Raw genomic sequence first — 20,388 nt, 5'->3', positions numbered from 1 at the left:
CGTCGCTCTTGTTAAGTATATCTACATTTTGAATCAAAAATCAGATAAAAAAACTTAAATTGGTGACTACTAACGTCGCTGTTAATGGATACATTGATAATTGGATTTTCAAGCAAAAAAAAGAATATTTATAAGGGTATTTAGCCAAACTAACTCAATAATCAGGTAAGTAAAAAATTGATAAAATCTGGAATTAATTTTAAGACACTGTGTTATTTAGATTACCTATTTATTAATTCATATAATAATACATCATAATATTTAATAAATGTTAAGTTACAAGAATATATATTGAAGTCGTGAAAGGTAAGATAAGATAATAATATAAATACCAAGAATTTCAAGACATTATTGAAATAAAAACAACTATTAAAATAAGATTGGTTCTAGGTAAACATTTAAAAAGAATAAAGTTTAAAATGTCAAGGATACAAAATTAATTATTCTTTAAAAAATAACTACGTACTTATATAAAGACTTTAGGAAAAAGCAAGTTCCATTGCAAGTGGCAGTGGACCTTGTGCAAGGTCCGCCCGGATTGCTACCACCATCTTGCTCGCTAATCCAAGCAAGCAGCAGTGCTTGCACTGTTGTGTTTCGGCGTGGAGAGTAAGACAGATGAGCCGGTGAAATTACTGGCACTTGAGGTATCCCATCTTAGGCCTCTAGGTTGGCAACGCATCTGCAATCCCCCTGGTGTTGTAGGTGTCTATGGGCAGTGGTGATCTCTTGCCATCAGGAGACCCACTCTCGTTTGCCATCCAGCCGAATAAAAAAAATGTTGCAGCAGGATGCAAATGAATTTGCGGCCTACAACCAGGTAGTTTGATGTTCCGAGAACGTCGCTTTTTTGATAATGGTCACCCTACACATAGCCTTATGTTGTGCAACAATATCTACGTTGTACTATGGAGGAAAACGGAAAAATCCACTTCCGAGAAAAATCTACCGCTAGTACATAGGTAGCATTAATCTTGAGATCATGTAAAATCTTAAAATCTATATGAATAAGATTATCTTGATTATGTTATTAGTTGAATCACTGGTGTTTCTAAAAATTAAGGTACGTAACAGCTTGTTCTACGAAGCAAATGTATTTAAGTACTTAGTTACTTTATAGAGTGAGGTCATGAGGGAAGGGAAAAATTAACGGTTTGTTAAAAAAATATATTTTTGCTGATACGCGATCATTGTATCGAATATTTAGTAAAAAAACGAATATCTAGACCTCAAACAAACACACACACACACACACACACACACACACACACACACACACACACACACACACATTCTCAAATCGCTGCATGTGGGTGCACGTTTAACAGCCGTTTATGATATCCTATCGAGTCAATAAGGAACTTAAAATTATAATAAAATATGTTTATGAGGGTAGTTGCATGTCATAACATAGCGGTACAATTAAGTTTTTGTTAAAAATTTCATTTTACCGCTTTTTTGCTGACTGTACTTGCATTGTCATCTAAACTACATTTCCATACCAAATTTCAAGTCAACGCTACTAACCGTTGAGTACTTAGTTCCCTCCAGCGGAGACGAGCCTGGCTGGACTACTAGGATGTGACCACCAGTACCACTACCATGAGTTTACAGTGACCGTACTCGATAGCGACGGCGTAAATTATTTGTATGGAGAATTGTAAAGCGCCGCTACAAATAATTTACGCCGTCGCTATCGAGTACCTACGGTCACTGTAAACTATCACCAGATTTACATAAGTATGCCATATTGCAAGTCAATCCGACTACTGAAACTGGGTCAAATTCAACCTGCAGGATTTGACCCGAACATACATACATATAACTCTTACTATACTTGGTTTGGAAAGGTATTTAACTACATAAAATGTAAACAAAACAACGTCAATGAGGGCTATCGTTTTTTGTCTCACTAGATGGCGCACTGTTGCGTGAGGTTTTTAAGTATGGCTTTCAAAGTCTGTTATTACGGGCGTGAAAACAAAGTTTAGATTAAAATCATATTTAATACACCTTAAAACCGTACCATAAAAATGTCGAGCATGCCACAGTGTTGCATAGTCCCCGTTTTGTTCGGAAAAAAGGGAGGACAAAGGTTTCCGAAAGACAAAAAGGTCTCAAAACACAGACATTCATAGCCCCGGAACGCATATTTGCCATAATTAATTTCAGATATTACAAAATATTCACACAATTATTCTAATTATAAATAAACCCGCGTAGCTCACTCAAAAACTATGAGATTTGACATTCGGAGACCTCACGCTACACTAGCGCCTCTAGTGGCGAATTCATTCGCGATAGCCCTTATTGGTGTCTTCAATATTGAAATTCCCCCATTCAACTATCTAAACATTTACATTTCTTTATTGAAATACACTAGTCTAGTTTGTATTACAATGATAGATTAGTAAAATGTATAAAAACCTTGAATCTACAAAATCTGGCAGCTAAAGTTTGTTTACATTTAGTTAAATACCTATCCAAACCAAGTAGGTATAGTTAATTAAAAGCTTGTAAACAAATGAACGAACGAAAGTTAATTTAGGTATAATATAGTTCGGCGTTTCTACGAAGATTATGATTATTTCAATTTAAATTTGTTTAATTTTACATGTTATGACCACGTACCATGACACGCAGGCTCTCACAGCACAGAGGCCTTTTTTTAAACAACTGCACTTTAAGATTGGTTTTTTGGAATCTTTTTGTATTTTTTATTTCAATTCCAAATTTTTACTTTTACGGTCATCCCGTAAAACCGAAATTGAAAATACAAACTGAAATATATAGATGCACAGAAAAAACAGAAAAATAAGACCTCCTCAGAGGTCCTCGGTAATCCGTACCGCGTGCTATAACCGCTACACCACTGATGGTCAACGGTACCGACACGAATTTCCCTATGCATCTCATATCTCAGTTGCAGCGAAAAAGTTTGAGGGCTTACGGCATAGATGTCGCTAGCGTCGCTGCTTAAGTGACTAAGTAAGAAACACAAGCTGAGATATGAGATGCATAGGGAAATTCGTGTCGGTACCGTTGACCATCAGTGGTGTAGCGGTATAGCACGCGGTACGGATTACCGAGGACCTGGGTTCGATTACCCAGTGATGATCTTATTTTTCTTTTTCTGTGCATCTATATTTCAGTTTGTATTTTCAACTGCACTTTTGTTTATATTTAAGTTGTTGTGTGATCGCATTTATACCTACTTTAAATAAAGACTTTCTATTCTATTATATTTTATTGTTTGTACCAGTACGTATACCTACGTCCTTTAGGTAGTTCCTATGCAAGCAAAAAAAACAAAAAAATATTAAACAAAATTGTTCCAGAGGTCTCCGAAATGTCAAATCTCATAGTTTTTGGGTGAGCGGTGCAGAGCTACCCGGGTTTATTTATAATTATCATAATTTTGTGAATATTTTGCATTACCTGAAATTAATTATGGCAATTATGCGATAAGGGGCAGTGAATGTCTGTGTTTTGAGACAGTTTTGCCTTTCGAAAACTTTTGCCCCCTTTTTTTTCCGAACAAAACGGGACTACGCAAGATTGTGGTTTACGGTTTTAAGGTGTATTTAATATGATGAAATGATATGAAAACAAATGCCCGTAATAACAGACTTTGAAAGCCACACTTAAAAACTTCACGCGACAGTGGCGCCATCTAGAAAGACAAAAATGATAGCCCTCAGTCAAACTACTTTGTTAAAAAATAATTAAAACCTATCCGGCTCTACTCAGAACAATTTGCGAGTTACAAAAACGAAAGCATACGACTTGTACGATTTCATCAGTAACATTATATAGGAAAAGGTCAAAATAAATTGTTTCGTGATTGCGAGGAACTTGTTTTAATTAATAAATGGCTTCATACGTATGTAACATTGACGACTTAGTTTAATTATAATGAACTTTGCTAAAATATAAAGAAAAATTGAAGTTAAAAGGGCTTCGCCGTAGAAGCTCCTAGAAGTCCTATGTTTATAGGACGTTTGTGAAACTTTCAAGAAAATGTTTTAGTTAAATTTTCGATTAAGTACAAGTATTTCCCCAGTAATATTTAAAAATTGAATTAAAGGCTTTAGTTACAAATTTTATACCGGGTGTGGCCTGTAATACGAGCAAATAATTAAAACATAGATCGACCTCTTCAAACTGAACAACATTAGTTCAGCGACTTTTAAAAATAATAGGGTCTTTGAATTTCCCTTTTTCATACAAATTTACATTGCTTCTTCCAATAAACTTAAGTGTAATAAAAATTAAAACTAATGTTGTTCAGTTTGAGGAGTATGATCTATGTTTTAATTATTTGCTTATAAGTGAGAACGCAAAAAATATACGTAACACGCTGTTTTTGTTTTGTGACTACGTTTATATTTCAGCGCCATCTAGCGCAATTATTCCGAACCAATTCGCATGCGGCAAAGCAAAACTGGTTCAGTGAATCAAATGAATAACTCCGAAGACAGCAGAGCTATCTATTATTGTTATTGGTAGTAATTGGTGATATTTACAGCTGTATAATGCTATAAGTTTAGACAAAATACAACAACCAGCTGATAAGTGGATAAATAAAAGTATTTCTCTCGAAACTGTTGCTTTATTGAACAAACTGCCATTGCAGTAGTATGTTTGTGCTGTGCCAGTATTAGAACGAGTGAACTTTACGAACGAGTGAGGTTATAATTCTGAGTTTGACTTTATTTTTATGAATTTATTAGTTTGTAAACACAATTAACCTCGAATTTACACGCGTAGGATCAAAGGTATGTACGCTGTTATCTTATTAACTTTTATCAAGACTTGTTTATAAGATAAGTGTTATAATATCTAGGTATTTTATTTAGTTTCAATTTTAAGCACTTCGTATAGGATAGTGTCTACGTAAGTTTTAACGATTTTTTTAAGTTTTTTTACTAATAAGTATGTAATAAAGTAAGTTTGTTTATTATTCTCAGAATATATTATGATAAGTTGATTGACCTTAACTATTGTCTTTTTATATTTTGGTTGGTACTATTAGTTAGATACTTATAATTTCTGCAACATAAGGTTGCGGAATTTTCCTCCGCTCGTTATCTGCTCAATTTGTCGGTCACTAAAGTCCGTACCTTCTGATAGTAACAGAACGACTTGCATGGGCATGCAGAAAGTTAAAATTCTTATCGTTGTGGCGGCATGAACAAACAATAAGCCGCAAAAGATAACCGACACACCTGTTCACAGCCGACAGGTAATTGTCCATTAAACTGACCACTTTCCACTAATGGATACCAAAACACTCACCTAAAACGTTATCGCATCAAGCAAATGGAACTGTGCGACTGACTCAGTACCCGACCCGGGGAAAGTGACTTCTTTTTCTTCACACTTGATGTCAGCCGTCGGAACTCAGGCATGTCCGTCACTCTGCACACAGCACTAAACCTCCTATAGAAGACACTGGTGCATCCTCAACACTGCATCCATGACACTGGACTTTAGAAATCAGGATTACTTAAACTGTGGATCGTTTTCGAAATCTCGCGCACATCGTTCGTTGCCGACATACGTCGGTCTGTCGTGCATTTAACGGAGACCACTAAACTCTACCCACGCTAGGATGTCATCAATATAGCGGAACGTGATCTAACTTAGGAAAACACGAACAAAACCTCTAGAACTGAACGTAAGAACGTAGATGAGTGAGAGGAGCCAACTACTGACTGGACTGCGCTTGGGCTGTGCAGGATGCGATCCATTAGGCAAAAAGAGCGTCCATTATTGTATTGTCGTGGGCTTATCGTAACGCCAGAGGTTCTGTCTCAAATTGCCGACTGAGAGCGATAAACTTGTGAGTTGCACTGAATTTGAGGGCGAAGGTAACTCCAGCGCAGAACCTGGGTACGTAGTTACCTATGTCATTTTAATTTGAATGACTGTTCCATCACATGCGTGTCTATACCTTGGCAAGTTTGTATGTGAAACTCGGTGGAACCCTGTCGCATGGACCCTCTGCGGTCTTTATCAAGTTTCTACGGCAAATTCTGACTGCAACAGGAAGTGTCACATACGAACTTGTCAAGGTATAACCAGCATTCGGATTGGTCATCGTTGCTCTTGAGACACACAAACGTGCCTACGCTAGTACCCATTAGAAAGGAAGCTGATTAATTTATTAATCAGATTCTTATTAGAATTATAAAACATAATAGGAGTCCATAAGAAGCACTAATAAGTAAAGGGAAGGAGTCTGTCACGGGACCGGATCCAGGGTTACTCACGCTCGTTTGTTCAATTGGACAGTTAATTTGCAGTTCTGAAGCCGGCCGCTTCCGTTCATGTTTCACACAGGAACCAATCCAGATTTTGTAACAAGATTAGGGTAAAACAAACGAAAACTTGACCACCAGGAGTTCGCTTTACGATTTTATCACTCTTGCAATTTATTATACGTACCGTACCGGATAGTGATGTAACGAATATTCGCATTCGCATTCGCGAATATTCGCATATTTTTGCATATTCGCATTCGCATTCGCAAAATTTCTGCGAATGTTTTGCGAATATGAACCTCAGAAAAAAATACAATTATTAGATAGTAGATAGGTTAATAAAATCAAAATACATTCATTTCTTATGTTTTTTATACAAAAAAATAACTTAATCTCGTAATCACATTATCAGTCTTCACTGAATCATTTGGTATTATATATTTATTGTCTTTGCGATGCGTTCGTATAAACTGGGTAATTCTCGGATCAAAGTACAAACGGAACGCACTTCGTTTGAACGAGACTGCCATAGACAATTTGGCGCCAAAACGAAAAACTGAATATTCGCATTCGCATTCGCATTCGCGAATGTTCAAAAATGACATTCGTTACATCACTAGTACCGGATAAGGAGAACATATTAATGTCTCCCTATAATGCTTGATGTCTAACATAAACATTAGCTCTCTCAGCTATTTGTCAATGTGTGTGTGTGTATAAATTGGTGTTTTGGAGCATGCCGTTATAGGCCACTGCCCGACTGCTCCCGATCGGATAAGCAAGGATGTCACCCAACGAGCTCCTAAGGTCATTTTAGTAACTTCATTTATTTCAATACCTAAAGACATATTGGGAACATTGGTTCCTTTCTCAGAGTTAGCATCCTTCAGGGCATTCTTTTATTTTTATCGATATTCACATCACGATTATATTACCGCAATCGTATTTTGTTTTTTTATTTTGTAAACGAAAACTTACACTAAGGGTACTGATACTATAAATAACGCCAGGTACTGTTATGTGTGCAATGAACCGGGTACTAATAGTAAACCAAAATTCGGTTATAAAATCTCAATTTGTATGGAAACACGAACTAGAACGTTTGCGATGTTCGTGTTTCCTTCCATACAAATTGAGATTTTAACGCGAACGCGATCGAGACGTATTTTGTAACCGAAAAACTTACTAAGGGTACAGATAATTCAACTAAGTTACTACATAGTTTGTAACAAATTGACGTTCTATGAAAAAGATTCGATTAAGTAAATATTTGTAGTGACACCCAGTTCCAATTAACCTTACTAAACAGTAAACAAACAGACAAAAATACTTCCAAATAGAAAGGTAATGAAATCTCAGAGGATAGAAACAGTTTATAAAACAGGTAGACAGCATTGCACCAATCGTTACGAGGCGGGGCAGTCACACCACTAAATTCAACCAATCAGAAACCTGAAACTAAGAATTTTACTATTCACTTTCCTCGTACTTTTATGCATACTGTTGAAATACAAGTTTACGTCAACAACGGAATTAATTAAACCCGTATTTATTTGATATAAGGGGTAATGTTTACTAATTCAATAATTTACAGATTAATTGACCTATTACTAAACCAAGTAGGTACTTGTCGTTAAAGCTTATACATTATTATCCATTAACACCCATGACCCGTAACTCAGATAAGATTTAAGACCGGAAGTCGTGACTAAGCTTTTCAGCTTAGAGCAACGCGGGCTTCCTATCGTATCGGAAGGGAGCAACCTTAGCGGTAGATTACCTTGCGGGGGAAATGTGCACACAAGTGCAGTTCCGCACACTTACATGCAAAAACAAAACTGCCACCTGACTGTAATGACGATGTAAACACAAAGAATCCACCAAATACACTAATAATTCGTTTACAGATGACTCAAAACTCACACATTGACAAGTTGTTCTTGTTCATCGGCGAAAAGTCGGATTTATCGCTTGACCGAAATTTGTACGGGAGAGCGGACTCTATGTTGGTAAACGAATCCGACAATAATTATTGTGATAAAATGTACGACTTTGTTGTTTAGTAATTAAATAGCAATAATACGATAACAATTTACTTACATGTGAAATGTAACACCATCTTTTTGCAAGCTTGATGTCCCAGATCTCTTTTTACAGCAGAAAACTGAACAATTCGACATTTTTAGCATTGCAGCGTTCACTCGCGCGACTCGCTCGATTCGGTCTAGCTAGTTTGAAATCCGAGTGCGCCTTGTTTTATAAAATTGGTATGCCCAGTTGGGCATGTACTTTGACAGAGGGGAACGCGGCCAATGGCTACTCCCTTCCGTAGGAAGCCCGCGTTGCTCTAAGGTCTTCAGTCATGGAGAAAATGAATATTCAAATAACCTGCAACTTCTTTAGATCTGTTTTAAAACAAATGAAAAATCCCAAGTTAACAGTGACATTTAAAATAGATATTTCACATAATTTAACACACTATTTAAAGCAATGGGTTGCCCACCAGCCGATGCGGATCGGAATTATCATTAATTTTATAATATGCCATAATTTTTTTTAACCCCCGCCGCGCCCGACGCAAAAAGAGGGGTGCTATAAGTTTGACAGCTGTGTGTGTCTGTCTGTGGCACCGTAGCTCTTAAACGGGTGGGCCGATTTGAATGCGTTTTTTTATTTGGCAGTAGGATTTCTAGCGATGGTTCTTACACTTGTTTCATCCAAATCGGTTCTGCTGTTTTTGTGATATTGAACTTTGAAGTGACAAAGTCCAACTTTTACCTCTTTAGATTCGCTCAGCTCAAGTTAAAATTAGCACCAGTTAACAAGAAAGTAAGGAAATCGAGTGAGCAAAGGTGAAACATGAATAACCTACCTACTTAACACGTAATAATGTATTCTTAATTGACGACACATTGTTCCTTCCTATGCACGTTCATTACAGAAAGTTTAGTCAATGTAGTTTCATGGTTTCCAAACATATTGTAAATTTTGTAACTGCTGGCAAATGCTGACATAATTATATAATTTGCATGACTACTTCTATTATAATAATATATAAGTACTTAAAGTACAATTCAATAGAATCTGTCAATTTTCTACATATTTAAGACACCCTATCGTGGGCACACTTGATTATATATGTCCCTGTTGTTGCAATTATCATCTAAAATTAATCAAAAAAGAATAATAGTCACATCACAAAGCCTTAGGCAGCCCGGTGTTTTAGTAGGCTGGAAGTGTCTACAGGATTGTCAGATTCTATTGAATTGGAGTTTAATAAATTTCGTTGCAAGCGCTAAAAGCATCGCCGAGGTCTCAAAAGCACATCTCTGTAAGTATACGTTATTATGTCGGTTCATTTAAATATTTCTTTACCTACCCGTTGAAGTACAAAAAAAAGTTAAAGGTTTTTTGCTTAGTTCCTACCTTCCAACAGTATTATTTGTATTTTTTTTATAAATCACAAGCCTAATGGTAATGACTTTCTTTATTTTATTAACTATGTCCCTATGTGCTCACATTGGCCAGTTCCAGCTAGTTAGTTTCATAACATTTACCTCCAACTTTATTTAGCACAAAGATCCGTGGAAAATTGAACACAAATAAGACATGAACCGCTTTATAACTGGTGTTGCACCCGCAATCCATACTTATATAATATATAATAATATTATAAATGCGAAAGTGTGTTTGTGTGTTTGTCCGTCTTTCACGCCGTAACGGAGCGACGGATAGCCGTGTTTTTTGGCATAGAGATAGTTTATTATCCCGGAAAATGCACCGAATGCACGAATTTTGTCAAAATGTAACTGCAGAAAAATAATTAGAACTAACCATCGAATTTTAAATCGATAGGTAGTAATGGAACTTAGTGTTTAATTGACTTCAAGTGTGAAGGGCAAAACGCAATTTTCTGAAGCTGCTATACTACGAGTATAAGAAGTTAAATTAAGTAAATAGTTACCTACTATTTGTAGGTTGAACCAGTTGAACGAAAACAGATCGCAAATTATATTTACTTTACTTAAATCTAAATATAACCGGGATAATAACAGTGTTGAGCTCTAACGTCAATGTCATTATTATTTTGTCGATCACAATAAGTTGCTTCACTTAACTATTTGTGCCGAACCGTGTCACTATTTGGGGCAAACGACCTAACCCACAATAACAATTTTAGCGATAAGAAATGAATAGCCAAAAGTATTATAATCATTTTAACGTAAGTACTACGTATTTTTATTATTGTCATGTCGTCATTTATGTATTTTTTTCCTGACAGTCAATGTTGCGAATTTTCGGATATTTGCTGACAGCCCCAATTTATTGTCATCCTACTTCTGTATTCACCTGTAGATACTAAACAGTAATTTCGGCCCACCATTCAAGCCTTCGATAGCTCAGTTGGTAGAGCGGTGGACTGTAGCGGGTTTTTCTAGAGGCATCCATAGGTCGCTGGTTCAAATCCGGCTCGAAGGAGTGGTTAAAATTACCTTTTAGTTTTTTCTTTTCTTTTTTTATGATTAATTTTTAAGTTTAAGTTAGCTCTTTCTTATATTATATTTCATGTACTGAACCATCGAATCCAGGGGGCTACAGCGCACCTTTAAAATTAAACTGAAACAATTCGAAATATTCACAGATCCAAAATAAACTTTAAATAAAACACAATATGGTTGAATTTTAAAATAAGAAAATTTCGAATTATTTCAGTTTAATTTTAAAGGTGCGAGTCATAATGAAAATCAAATTATTAATCATCGTCAAGGACCATGTATGCCATGTAAATGTGTATATGAGAGCTTTCTGCGGTGGGTCGCGATACAATTTTTTATTTAGTAGGTTTGATTGTGTAGGTATTTTCCTTCATTGTGTGTAGCATCATTCCGTCTTAACACAAGTATTCATGTATGAATACTTTCAAGTTTTAATAAAAACTTTTTTTGTCTATAAATAACTTCGAAATTAATGAAATTACTGAAAAATTAAAGCAAAAAGTTGATCTGTTTCCGCCCGGGATCGAACCGGGGGCCTTGTGCGTGTGAAGCACACGTGATAACCGCTACACTACGGAAACTTGATAGAAGGTGTCGAAATTTCGTATCAGATTATTACGTCTATCACTAGCCCTCTGTTATCAAATAACATTTTTCACTTCTCATGCTCGTAAAGTTGGTAATTTATGCTGGATCTAGGCGACATAAAATTCATTTTTATGCTCTAGTGCATAAAGTAAAATGTTCGTCTAAGACCAAGGTAATCAGCTTTCAACTTCAACAGCTACCAACAAAAAAGTTTCTATATATTTTTTAATCATTTTTATTTTATGTAAAACCAAAAATCAACTAAATTAATCAATAAAATAAAAATGTATAATTATACAGCAATGCATAAAAAATAAAAGGTACCTAGTAAGTGAACAATTGTTTCCGCTGTTGCTATTTAATTTCCTCGCAATCTAAGTGCAAAGCAGAGTGTAAAACTCGAGCAAACCCATTTTTCCCTCGACGTGTCTATCCTATATGAGCGGCTTGGGTAAAATGGCTCGTTTTATGCTTTTGTTGTACAATCTATTTAAACATTTTTGTGAAGATCAAAAATGAATTACCTAGTTCCTAATTCAGAACCTAACATAAAGTTACTTGGAAACTTAGTAACATTTGAATATTTTTTAAAATAACGACTTACCTTTGTTTGCGTCAGTGCAGTCAACAAGCCAAAAAACACTAACAGGAAAAGAAACAGAAAAAAATCGAAAACAAAATTAACTATTGCCGCGGGCGCCTTCTACGATGGCGCTAGAAGAGCGGTAGGTTGGTTTAGACGCAGTTTTCTTTTATACTCACACAAATTGTATGGCGCGGTGACCACCCGCTGAATATGTTCATTACATTCGTATCATGGGAGTGTTTTATGTTCCGCAAATTCGTAATCGAGCTCGCGCCCTGTCTCTCATTTTTCTACTCCGTACCACAAAAATCAACTTGACACTACCGCATCCTTAAAGCGTTATACATTGACGCGTAACAAAGTACACGCTTTCGAGTTAAGACTGCAAAGCCAGCAATGGATCGTAGTTTGGTTTTTGTTTAGTTCGTTTTGTGTTACTGGGTAAGTTCTCAAGGAGACGTCCTGCGTCAACAAACTGATTATGCCATGTCGGTCAAAGAAAATGTGTAGCCAAATTGCTTTCCATCTTGTTTTATTCTCAATCTGGTACATTTTGATGCGACAATTTGCTTGAATTATGAACCAGTTAGTAAGGTAGGGGACGAAGGTTCGCATAAAAATATTTTTAATTAATAATAGAATATATAACTCTTTGTTGAACATCAACACATAGTAAGCAGTACAGAAAACACACTGGAATGATGTTTAAAACTTTTTTTTTATTCTGCCTTTTGTATAATTAATAATAAGGTACCTAGGTATATAATAAAATATCATGCGTTTCTTATGTCGATCTTCTTTAGATACATTTTCAGGCACTTTTTAAACAGCGTTAACCGTAAGGATGTCTACTTCTGGTGCTGACTGTACCTACTCGTAGAGGTACTTAATTATAATTTTCCAAAGTGTGTTCTCAACTATATGTAACATTTCCGGAAAAAACATGACCTACGATTTTACACTACTGCCAAACTACTATTGAGGGCGCCACTGTCTTCGCATAACAGCTTCACCAACACGTAACATCGCTAGTTCAATATTTGTCCGCCAGCAGAGATAATTTGGTAGAGTTAATTTAAAGGCAATTTTCAATTCATACTGGAATGGCGGTTATTCTAGTTTCCTCTAGTTGAGTTATTTATAGTTTTTAATAGCCTTATTAATTGATAAAACAGATTTATCAGATCAGTGACAATTACTTATTACGACTTGGCATTCTTTGTGACATTGTTGCTGGCCCTGCCTGTACGGAACCCAATCACCATCATCATCAGCTGGAAGACATCCACTATTGAACAAAGGCCTCCCCTTAAAACGCCACAATGAACGAAACTGGCCACTTGCATCTACCAGTTGCTCGCAACTCTCGCAATGTCGTTAGTCCACCTAGTGGCCTGCCAAGCAGTGGCGTAGCGTAGTTGGGGCGGGGGGGCGGTCCGCCCCGGGCGGCACATTTAGGGGGCGGCAAAATACCATAAAAAAATATGGTATGTGTCAAGTTCCCAATCCGCACTGGGCCCGCGTGGGAACTACGGCCCAAGTGTTCTCATTCTGAGAGGACTGTGCCCAGCAGTGGGACGTGTACAGGCTGGGCTGATGATGATAATTCCATAACAAAAAAATGTCGCACCTACGATTCGGACCGATTAGAATGAGTACCCTAAATAAGAGGGCGGGAAAATTTTCTTCCGCCCCGGGCGGCTGATTCCTCCTGATACCTACGCTACGCCACTGCTGCCAAGGCTACCCAAATTACCCAATGGATGGAACCCATTGCGTATCGACAATCATAATCGTAATCAGTTTCGTAGCTATCGTATGGCCAGCTGGTGCAGTGCACTAGGGCCCCGGAGCTGGGGGCCCTGTAATCTAAGCTTTGTAAAAAGAGTAGCATAAAAGAAAAAAAATCTTGTGAGCAGGCTCGAGCCATTTTGTTTATGTTTTTGAAGGGAGTACGTAGAAAGAGGGGGTGAGGGCCCGATTCTTTCTCTATGCACCGGGGTCCTTGTTAAGCTACGCCAACGCCACTGATCGTAAGAGGTAGGTACAGTCGAGTTCATAAACTGTGAGCAAAAATTTGATGAAAAATATCTGAACACGCTCGCGCCGTTAACAATAGAGTTGTGTTCAGATATTTTTAATCAAAATTTTGCTCACAAGTTTATGAACTCGACTGTTGGTACTCATTATAAATACAAGAGTTCGTTAGTTTGTCTATTGAGTTACTCTTTCACACTAAAACGGATTGATGGAAATGTACCTTTAGGTAGGTGAAGCTTAGTAGGGCTACTACGAAACTCGAAGTTCGTATCGTACCGTCCCTCTCGCCCTCGTATTAAATAGTATAAGTGTCGGAGGGACCGCACGACACGAACTTCGAGTTTCGTAGTAGCCCTGCAGAAATAACACAATAGCCTCGTAAAGCCCCGCGTACAAAGTTTTGAACATACAACGTCTAGTGGCGTGAATATTAAAAAGCCTTTACTCAGCAGTGAAAGGATGTGGGCTGATTTCATGAAATGAAATGAAATATTTATTTAGATATTTATTCACAATGAACATAATAATATGGTTAGATAAGGTGTTATACCGGGTGGGCCCTGTAACAGGAGCAATAAATTAAAACCCAGGTTCTGCTACTCAAATGGAACTACTTTAGTTCTGCATCTTTCAAAAATTTAGTAATTTTATCATTATGTTGATTCCAAACCGATTAAATGGTATTTTCAATGTACGGCATTCAATAGCCTAAATGACATCGCCTGTCATCTGTCACGTAACAAAATGACGGATTTCGTTATACATTGCTTGTCCAATTAAACTTTAAACTATAATAAAAATCATAATACAAGTTATTGTCAAAAGATGTAGAACTAAATTAGCTCAAGATGAGGTGGAAGCTGTGGTTTAATTTTTTTCTCCTGTTACAGGGCCCACCTTGTATTAGACGTAGTATACTATTGCTTACCGTGACTTGTTCAGCCAAGTTAGGCATGTGAAAATCTGAGGCGTGAGTCATGATTGATTGATTGACATACTCACATAAATAGCTACAGAATCATGACTTCCAACCCAAGATCGATATCTAAGCTACGAAGATTCAATCTCTGCTACTCATCCCAGACTAGGTAGTAGACTTGCTTTATTTTTTTATTATTTTTTTTAAGGTAGTCGGTTCTTTTAATTTTTAGGGTTCCGGAGCCAAAATGGCTAAAACGGAACCCTTATAGTTTCGCCATGTCTGTCTGTCTGTCTGTCTGTCCGTCCGTCCGCGGCTTTGCTCAGGAACTATCAATGCTAGAAAGCTGTAATTTTGCACGAATATAATATGTATGTAAACTATGCCGATCAAATAGTACAATCAAAATTAAAAAAAAAATTACTGTACCTCCCATAGACGTAAAGTGGGGGTGATTTTTTTTTCTCATCTAAGCTGTAGTGTTATCGTTGGATAGGTCTTTCATTATTATCATAAGGGGGTTGCTAAAAACGATTTTTCTATTCAGCGATTTGTTTGCAAAATATTCAACTTTAAAGTGCAAATTTTCATTAAAATCGAGCGTCCCCCCCCTTTAAAATCTACACAAGTGGGTGAAAAATTTTAAAAAATTCAGAATGGTAGTATATTAAACTTTCAAGGAAAACTATAACGGCTAAGTTTGCTTGAGAATTATTAGTAGTTTAAGAGAAAATAGCAGCCTATAGTATAAAATAAACCTAAACTTGGAAGATTCCGTATAAAATCCGAAATCCTTATAAAAATATTACTTATTTTTTTCGTCATGGCTACGGAACCCTATTTTGGGCTTGTCCGACACGCTCTTGGTCGGTTTTAAATGTACTTCGACATTCCCACGGGATCAAGATGTAGATAGGTACCTAAATACCTAACCATAGGTACTCTTGTCAAATCCCGAAAACAAGCGTGTCTGGCTAGAGACATGTAATTTAGCACGGATGTTCCTTATACAGCGTGTATTTTTGATACTACCTCAAACTGTAACCAGACGCGGCGAAGATTTAAGTGCTGTAAACAGATATCAAAATAAATTGTTAATTTAAAATTAACTACCAGAGCGTGATTAATTTTTGAAATATTTTCGAGCAGTAATGTAATGCGTATGTACAATAATTTGATACGAGAGAGAAACGTTCTGTGACAGCTGTCACGTCAACAAGTGCGAACAAAGCAGTATCACACCGATAGTGTCTTTTTCAACCTCGACATTGGCGGAATCATCGATAGTATCGATGGAGCTATATTTTTTTCTAAAAATTGAATTGAATTGAATTGTATCACATTGCGTGCTAATTAAGTTTGTAAGAAAAAAAAAATTTTTTTTTACTAAAAACATAATAAAATGTGAATATTAGGGCCTTCACTAACTACCCTTAAAGATTGAGGTAGTATCAAAAATACACGCTGTCTGTGACGCTGTATATAATATGTTGTGGACCAATATGAGTTAGCAGTTTGATAAAAAATATTCAATTAATTACATTGCCCGGGCATTATACCTAATGTCTATCCCATATTGGCACAGTAATAATTTTTTTAAATTATTTTTACGTAAAATTTAATGAATCTTTAAAAGATCTTTAAACATCTATCAAAATCTGTACTTAAAGTAAGTTATCTTAATAGTAGAGTTTTATTCTGGCACTCGCCGGCCGCTCCCGCGAGTCTCCCGCGGCACGTTCATTTCGCTCGCTCGGCTCGTGCTTGTTTTGGTCACAGTTGAACCTAACGCTCCTCCTCGCTGCGCTCGTCGTCGCACCTAACTTTCCGATAGAATAAATCAGACTTCAGCTAGCCCAAGAACGATCATGTAGCATTATTCATAATGCCCGGACAATGTGATAAATACTGAAGTTTAGATAATTATTATCACTTTCCTCGGTATAGCTTGTCATTATTCATAATGCCCGGGCATTATACATAATGCCCTTATTAATCACTTTGTCCATAACATATACACAAATGATGTAATTTTTGGCGATCCCCATAGAAAATTAGTAAAATGCCGGTTGTTTAATTCAACTGCCGGCTTAAGTCATATAGAAGCAAGACAGCAACATCCACTTCAACAGAAAAACGTACAGAAGTTTTTTTTATTTACACTTCATGCAGCATCTCCTAAAGTGAATTAAGTTGCTGCAGTAAACATAACCCTCCTTCGGGCAGTCGGGTAATAACAGTGGATGTTGCTGACTTTGCTTCTATATGACTCATTTGATTCACACTTCTCGATTGCTCGGTTTTTTTACACGCAATCATACCGCATAATTTTCTTCCAATCTTGCTACATTTATTTTTTTCCAGCCAGCACCATGTCCGTCGAAGGCGTCATGGTCTCCTACAACTACTCAGATGACGGCGAGCACGCGAACATCATCACCGTCTCATTATCAGGCATGAAGTTCTCCAACCGCTGGGTCCTGACGCACGGCTCCCTCCTCTCCCCCCTCAAACAAGCCCATGCCATCAAGCACGCGCGAGGCAACCCTATACTAAAAGAGGAGTTCTATGAGACCCTCCCAGAGATATACGTGACGTGCGAAACGGAGGGTAGTGAACTTAATAACGTTGAGAGGCTTGGTCGGGAGAGGCGTGACGATTTGGAGCATAGTAGTTATCAGATCAGAGTGCTGACCGGAAGGTAGGTATGGCATACAGTCGAGGAAACTGAATCGTGTATCAGGGTGGAATCTTTTCACTATCAGTTTCACGGGGATTTTATGGGCAGATGTATGAAATGTCGGCTCAGGATGACTTCGTCCACAGTCCCATTTCGTCACCTTCTTAAATCGTCCACAGTGCCATGTCGTCAGCCTACCATTCCTAAATCATCACCTTCCCAACTCGTCCACTTTCTGATATCGTCCATATCCCATTTTGTCTCTATTCCAATTTCGACCACAGTGCCAACTCCTCCACTTTCTTTTATAGACCACAGTACTACTTGATCAGCAGTGCCAACTCATTCACGCTTTCCAGACGCTGTCTCACAGAGATGGTCAATTTAAGCGTTTAAATAGCAAAATATCCCGAGAGTAATTTGCAAAAAAAGCCCCCTTTCAGTAATCATTTATAGAGCATTTATATTAGTCTGGATAATGAACGATGCAATAATGTTGACGAGCTGGCACTGTGGTCTAAATTGGAATGTTGACGTGTTAGCACTGTAGTCGAAATAAGACTGTTGACGAGTTGGTACTGCGGCCCACGTAAGAAAGCGGACAAGATAGGAAAGTGACGATGTAGGAATGTTGGTGAATCAGAACAGTAGACAATATCAGAGTGAGGACGATTTAAGAAGGTGACGAAATGGGACTGTGGACGAAGTCACCCTGAGCCGTCTACCTGGCGTTGGCAACGAAAAGGTTGCACCCTGATACACGATTCAGTTTCTTTGGCAATGTTTGTTTCATTTGAACTGTTAGGCTGCGTAATGTGCAATTGTGCAGGGATGCGTTGCGAGGAATGTGTTTGTCATGAACCAATAGAAACGCTTCATTTACCTGTCCTCGCTCCGCCGAGCTGTTTCCACTAGAGATGCGCTGAGCGAGGATATAGTTAAATGACGTGTTTTTATCTCTGGTGGAAACGCGGCCTCAAGGTAGCTGAGCGGTGCGAGGATATGTAGTGAAGATGTGGAACGTTGTGACTATTTCCACTAGAGATGTGTGAGGTAGCTGAGCAGTGCTACGATGCGTAGCGAGGGTACAAATCAACGCACGTAAAAAGAGCTCCTGGCGATATACCTGCGCAGTGAGCGTAATACGGACCAAATTGGCGGCGGAGCAGTGGGGGACGCGGGAGCGGGCGTAGAAGCGCGCACGCGGCCGTCACGCCATTGGCTGTTAGTTGACAGATGCGTAAACGTATCCCCTCCACTACCCACCCGGTGCTCTTTTTACGTATTTTTATTCGACTGGATGGCAAACGAGCAAGTGGGTCTCCTGATGGTAAGAGATCACCACCGCCCATAAACATCTGCAACACCAGGGCATTGCAAATGCGTTGTCAACCTAGAGGCCTAAGATGGAATACCTCAAGCACCAGTAATTTCACCGGCTGTCTTACTCTCCACGCCGAAACACAACAGTGCAAGCAAGATGGTGGTAGCAATCCGGGCGGACCTTGCACAAGGTCCTACCACCTGCAAAACCTACAACGTGCGTTGACTTGTATGTAGCGGGCTCTTTGCAAATAAGCGACCGGGGTACAGTGCGGTGAGACGTGACAGTACTTCGCAACACATCCCTCGCAACTCATGTATTCCCTTTCGATTGTAGGCCCCATCCAGGGAAACAAGGTGTAAAGTACCGCCAGAATCAATCATTTGAAAAAAAAATTGTCTGCAGGATCTGCCACGTCTGGCAGTGCCCGATCCTGAACCGCTGCGTGGACGACATTCTGTACAGCTGGACCATCGGGCATCGCGACGGTGACATCGAGAAGCAGACCCAACTGGGCAAAGCGCTGCTGTCTGTCTTTGTGCTGATCGACTTGGAGAGCGACGATAACAGAGGTAACAAATGTTCACTCCAGGCTAATGGGTACAGACTACGGAATCTGACACCAGACTGGGCATACTGCCCCTGGGTTAAGTCGCCATCAGATATTTCGGAGCAGCCAAGGTGATCAAAAATATCGGAACATGCACTCTATTACTATTAGCACAGAGTACATATATCTATTAGTGACCACCTTGCGGCCTTGGCACAAAATTTGGCCCCCTTTACATAGAAAATTACCTATTACTGCATACATTTGAGGGCCAGTTTTTTTGCCGCTCAGTATATTTGATGGCGACTGTACAGCACCCGGCCCTGAACCAACGTACAGTCGAGTTCATAAACTTGTGAGCAAAAATTTTATCAAAAATATCTGAACACACCTCTATGCCGTTAACAATAGAGTCGTGTTCAGATATTTTTGATCAGATTTTTGCTCATAAGTTTATGAACTCGACTGTACAGTCAACCTATTTGATTCCTAGGCCACCACAGAACCGTGTCGTAATGACATTTTACAGATATGTACATAGTGGGTTTCATAGTGGGGGTTAAAAACTCGTATTTATGGTGCTCTCTCAATTATATTGTTATCGAATTTTGTCTAGATTAAAAAGGGATTAAACAATTTGATTTGAAATAGCTTCAGTACCCATCCTACAGCCGTTTTGACATTTGGCACTAAATAATAAAATTCCATTAATGGATACGAAAATGTCACTCATTCAATACAATAATTGATTGATAATTCGGGTGCCGTCGTATTACGATGGAGATTCACTTTCCCCAATGAAAATACATTATTCACGATATCTGTGTCTGTCTGTGTCTCGAGCTATCTCAAACGCAAGACTGTGGTAAGTGACTAACCAGAAGCCAGTAAGCCGAGAAGTTCTAACAAGGAAATGGCGATGGATTCGACACACGCTTC

At 38.1% G+C, this 20,388-nt stretch overlaps 1 protein-coding gene and 2 non-coding genes across 4 annotated transcripts in view; 2 read left to right on the top strand and 1 right to left on the bottom strand.

The window, feature by feature from the left end:
* Positions 1-4,472: 4,472 nt before the first annotated feature.
* The window catches only part of LOC141434710 (peroxisomal leader peptide-processing protease), a 30,190-nt gene continuing 14,274 nt past the window's right edge, over positions 4,473-20,388 (top strand). Inside the window, exons 1-3 of one of the 2 annotated variants that reach the window (XM_074097148.1) lie at positions 4,473-4,778; positions 17,260-17,596; positions 19,305-19,471. In XM_074097148.1, coding sequence (XP_073953249.1) covers positions 17,268-17,596; positions 19,305-19,471 — 496 coding nt within the window. In that variant the 5' untranslated portion in view covers positions 4,473-4,778; positions 17,260-17,267. Of the gene's footprint in view, positions 4,779-4,873; positions 4,897-17,259; positions 17,597-19,304; positions 19,472-20,388 lie in introns of those variants that run through there. The other variant, XM_074097149.1, reaches the window with a different exon arrangement.
* Positions 10,656-10,745, top strand: TRNAY-GUA (transfer RNA tyrosine (anticodon GUA)). Its single transcript is given in 2 exon segments — positions 10,656-10,692; positions 10,710-10,745. It is a non-coding gene; the product is annotated as a tRNA-Tyr (tRNA).
* TRNAV-CAC (transfer RNA valine (anticodon CAC)) lies at positions 11,271-11,343 on the bottom strand. Its single transcript has one exon. It is a non-coding gene; the product is annotated as a tRNA-Val (tRNA).

This window comes from Choristoneura fumiferana, chromosome 14, assembly GCF_025370935.1.
Source record: "Choristoneura fumiferana chromosome 14, NRCan_CFum_1, whole genome shotgun sequence".
Classification (NCBI taxonomy): domain Eukaryota; kingdom Metazoa; phylum Arthropoda; class Insecta; order Lepidoptera; family Tortricidae; genus Choristoneura; species Choristoneura fumiferana.
Note: the sequence above shows the minus strand (reverse complement) of the source record. Positions and strands in the feature narration are given on the sequence as shown.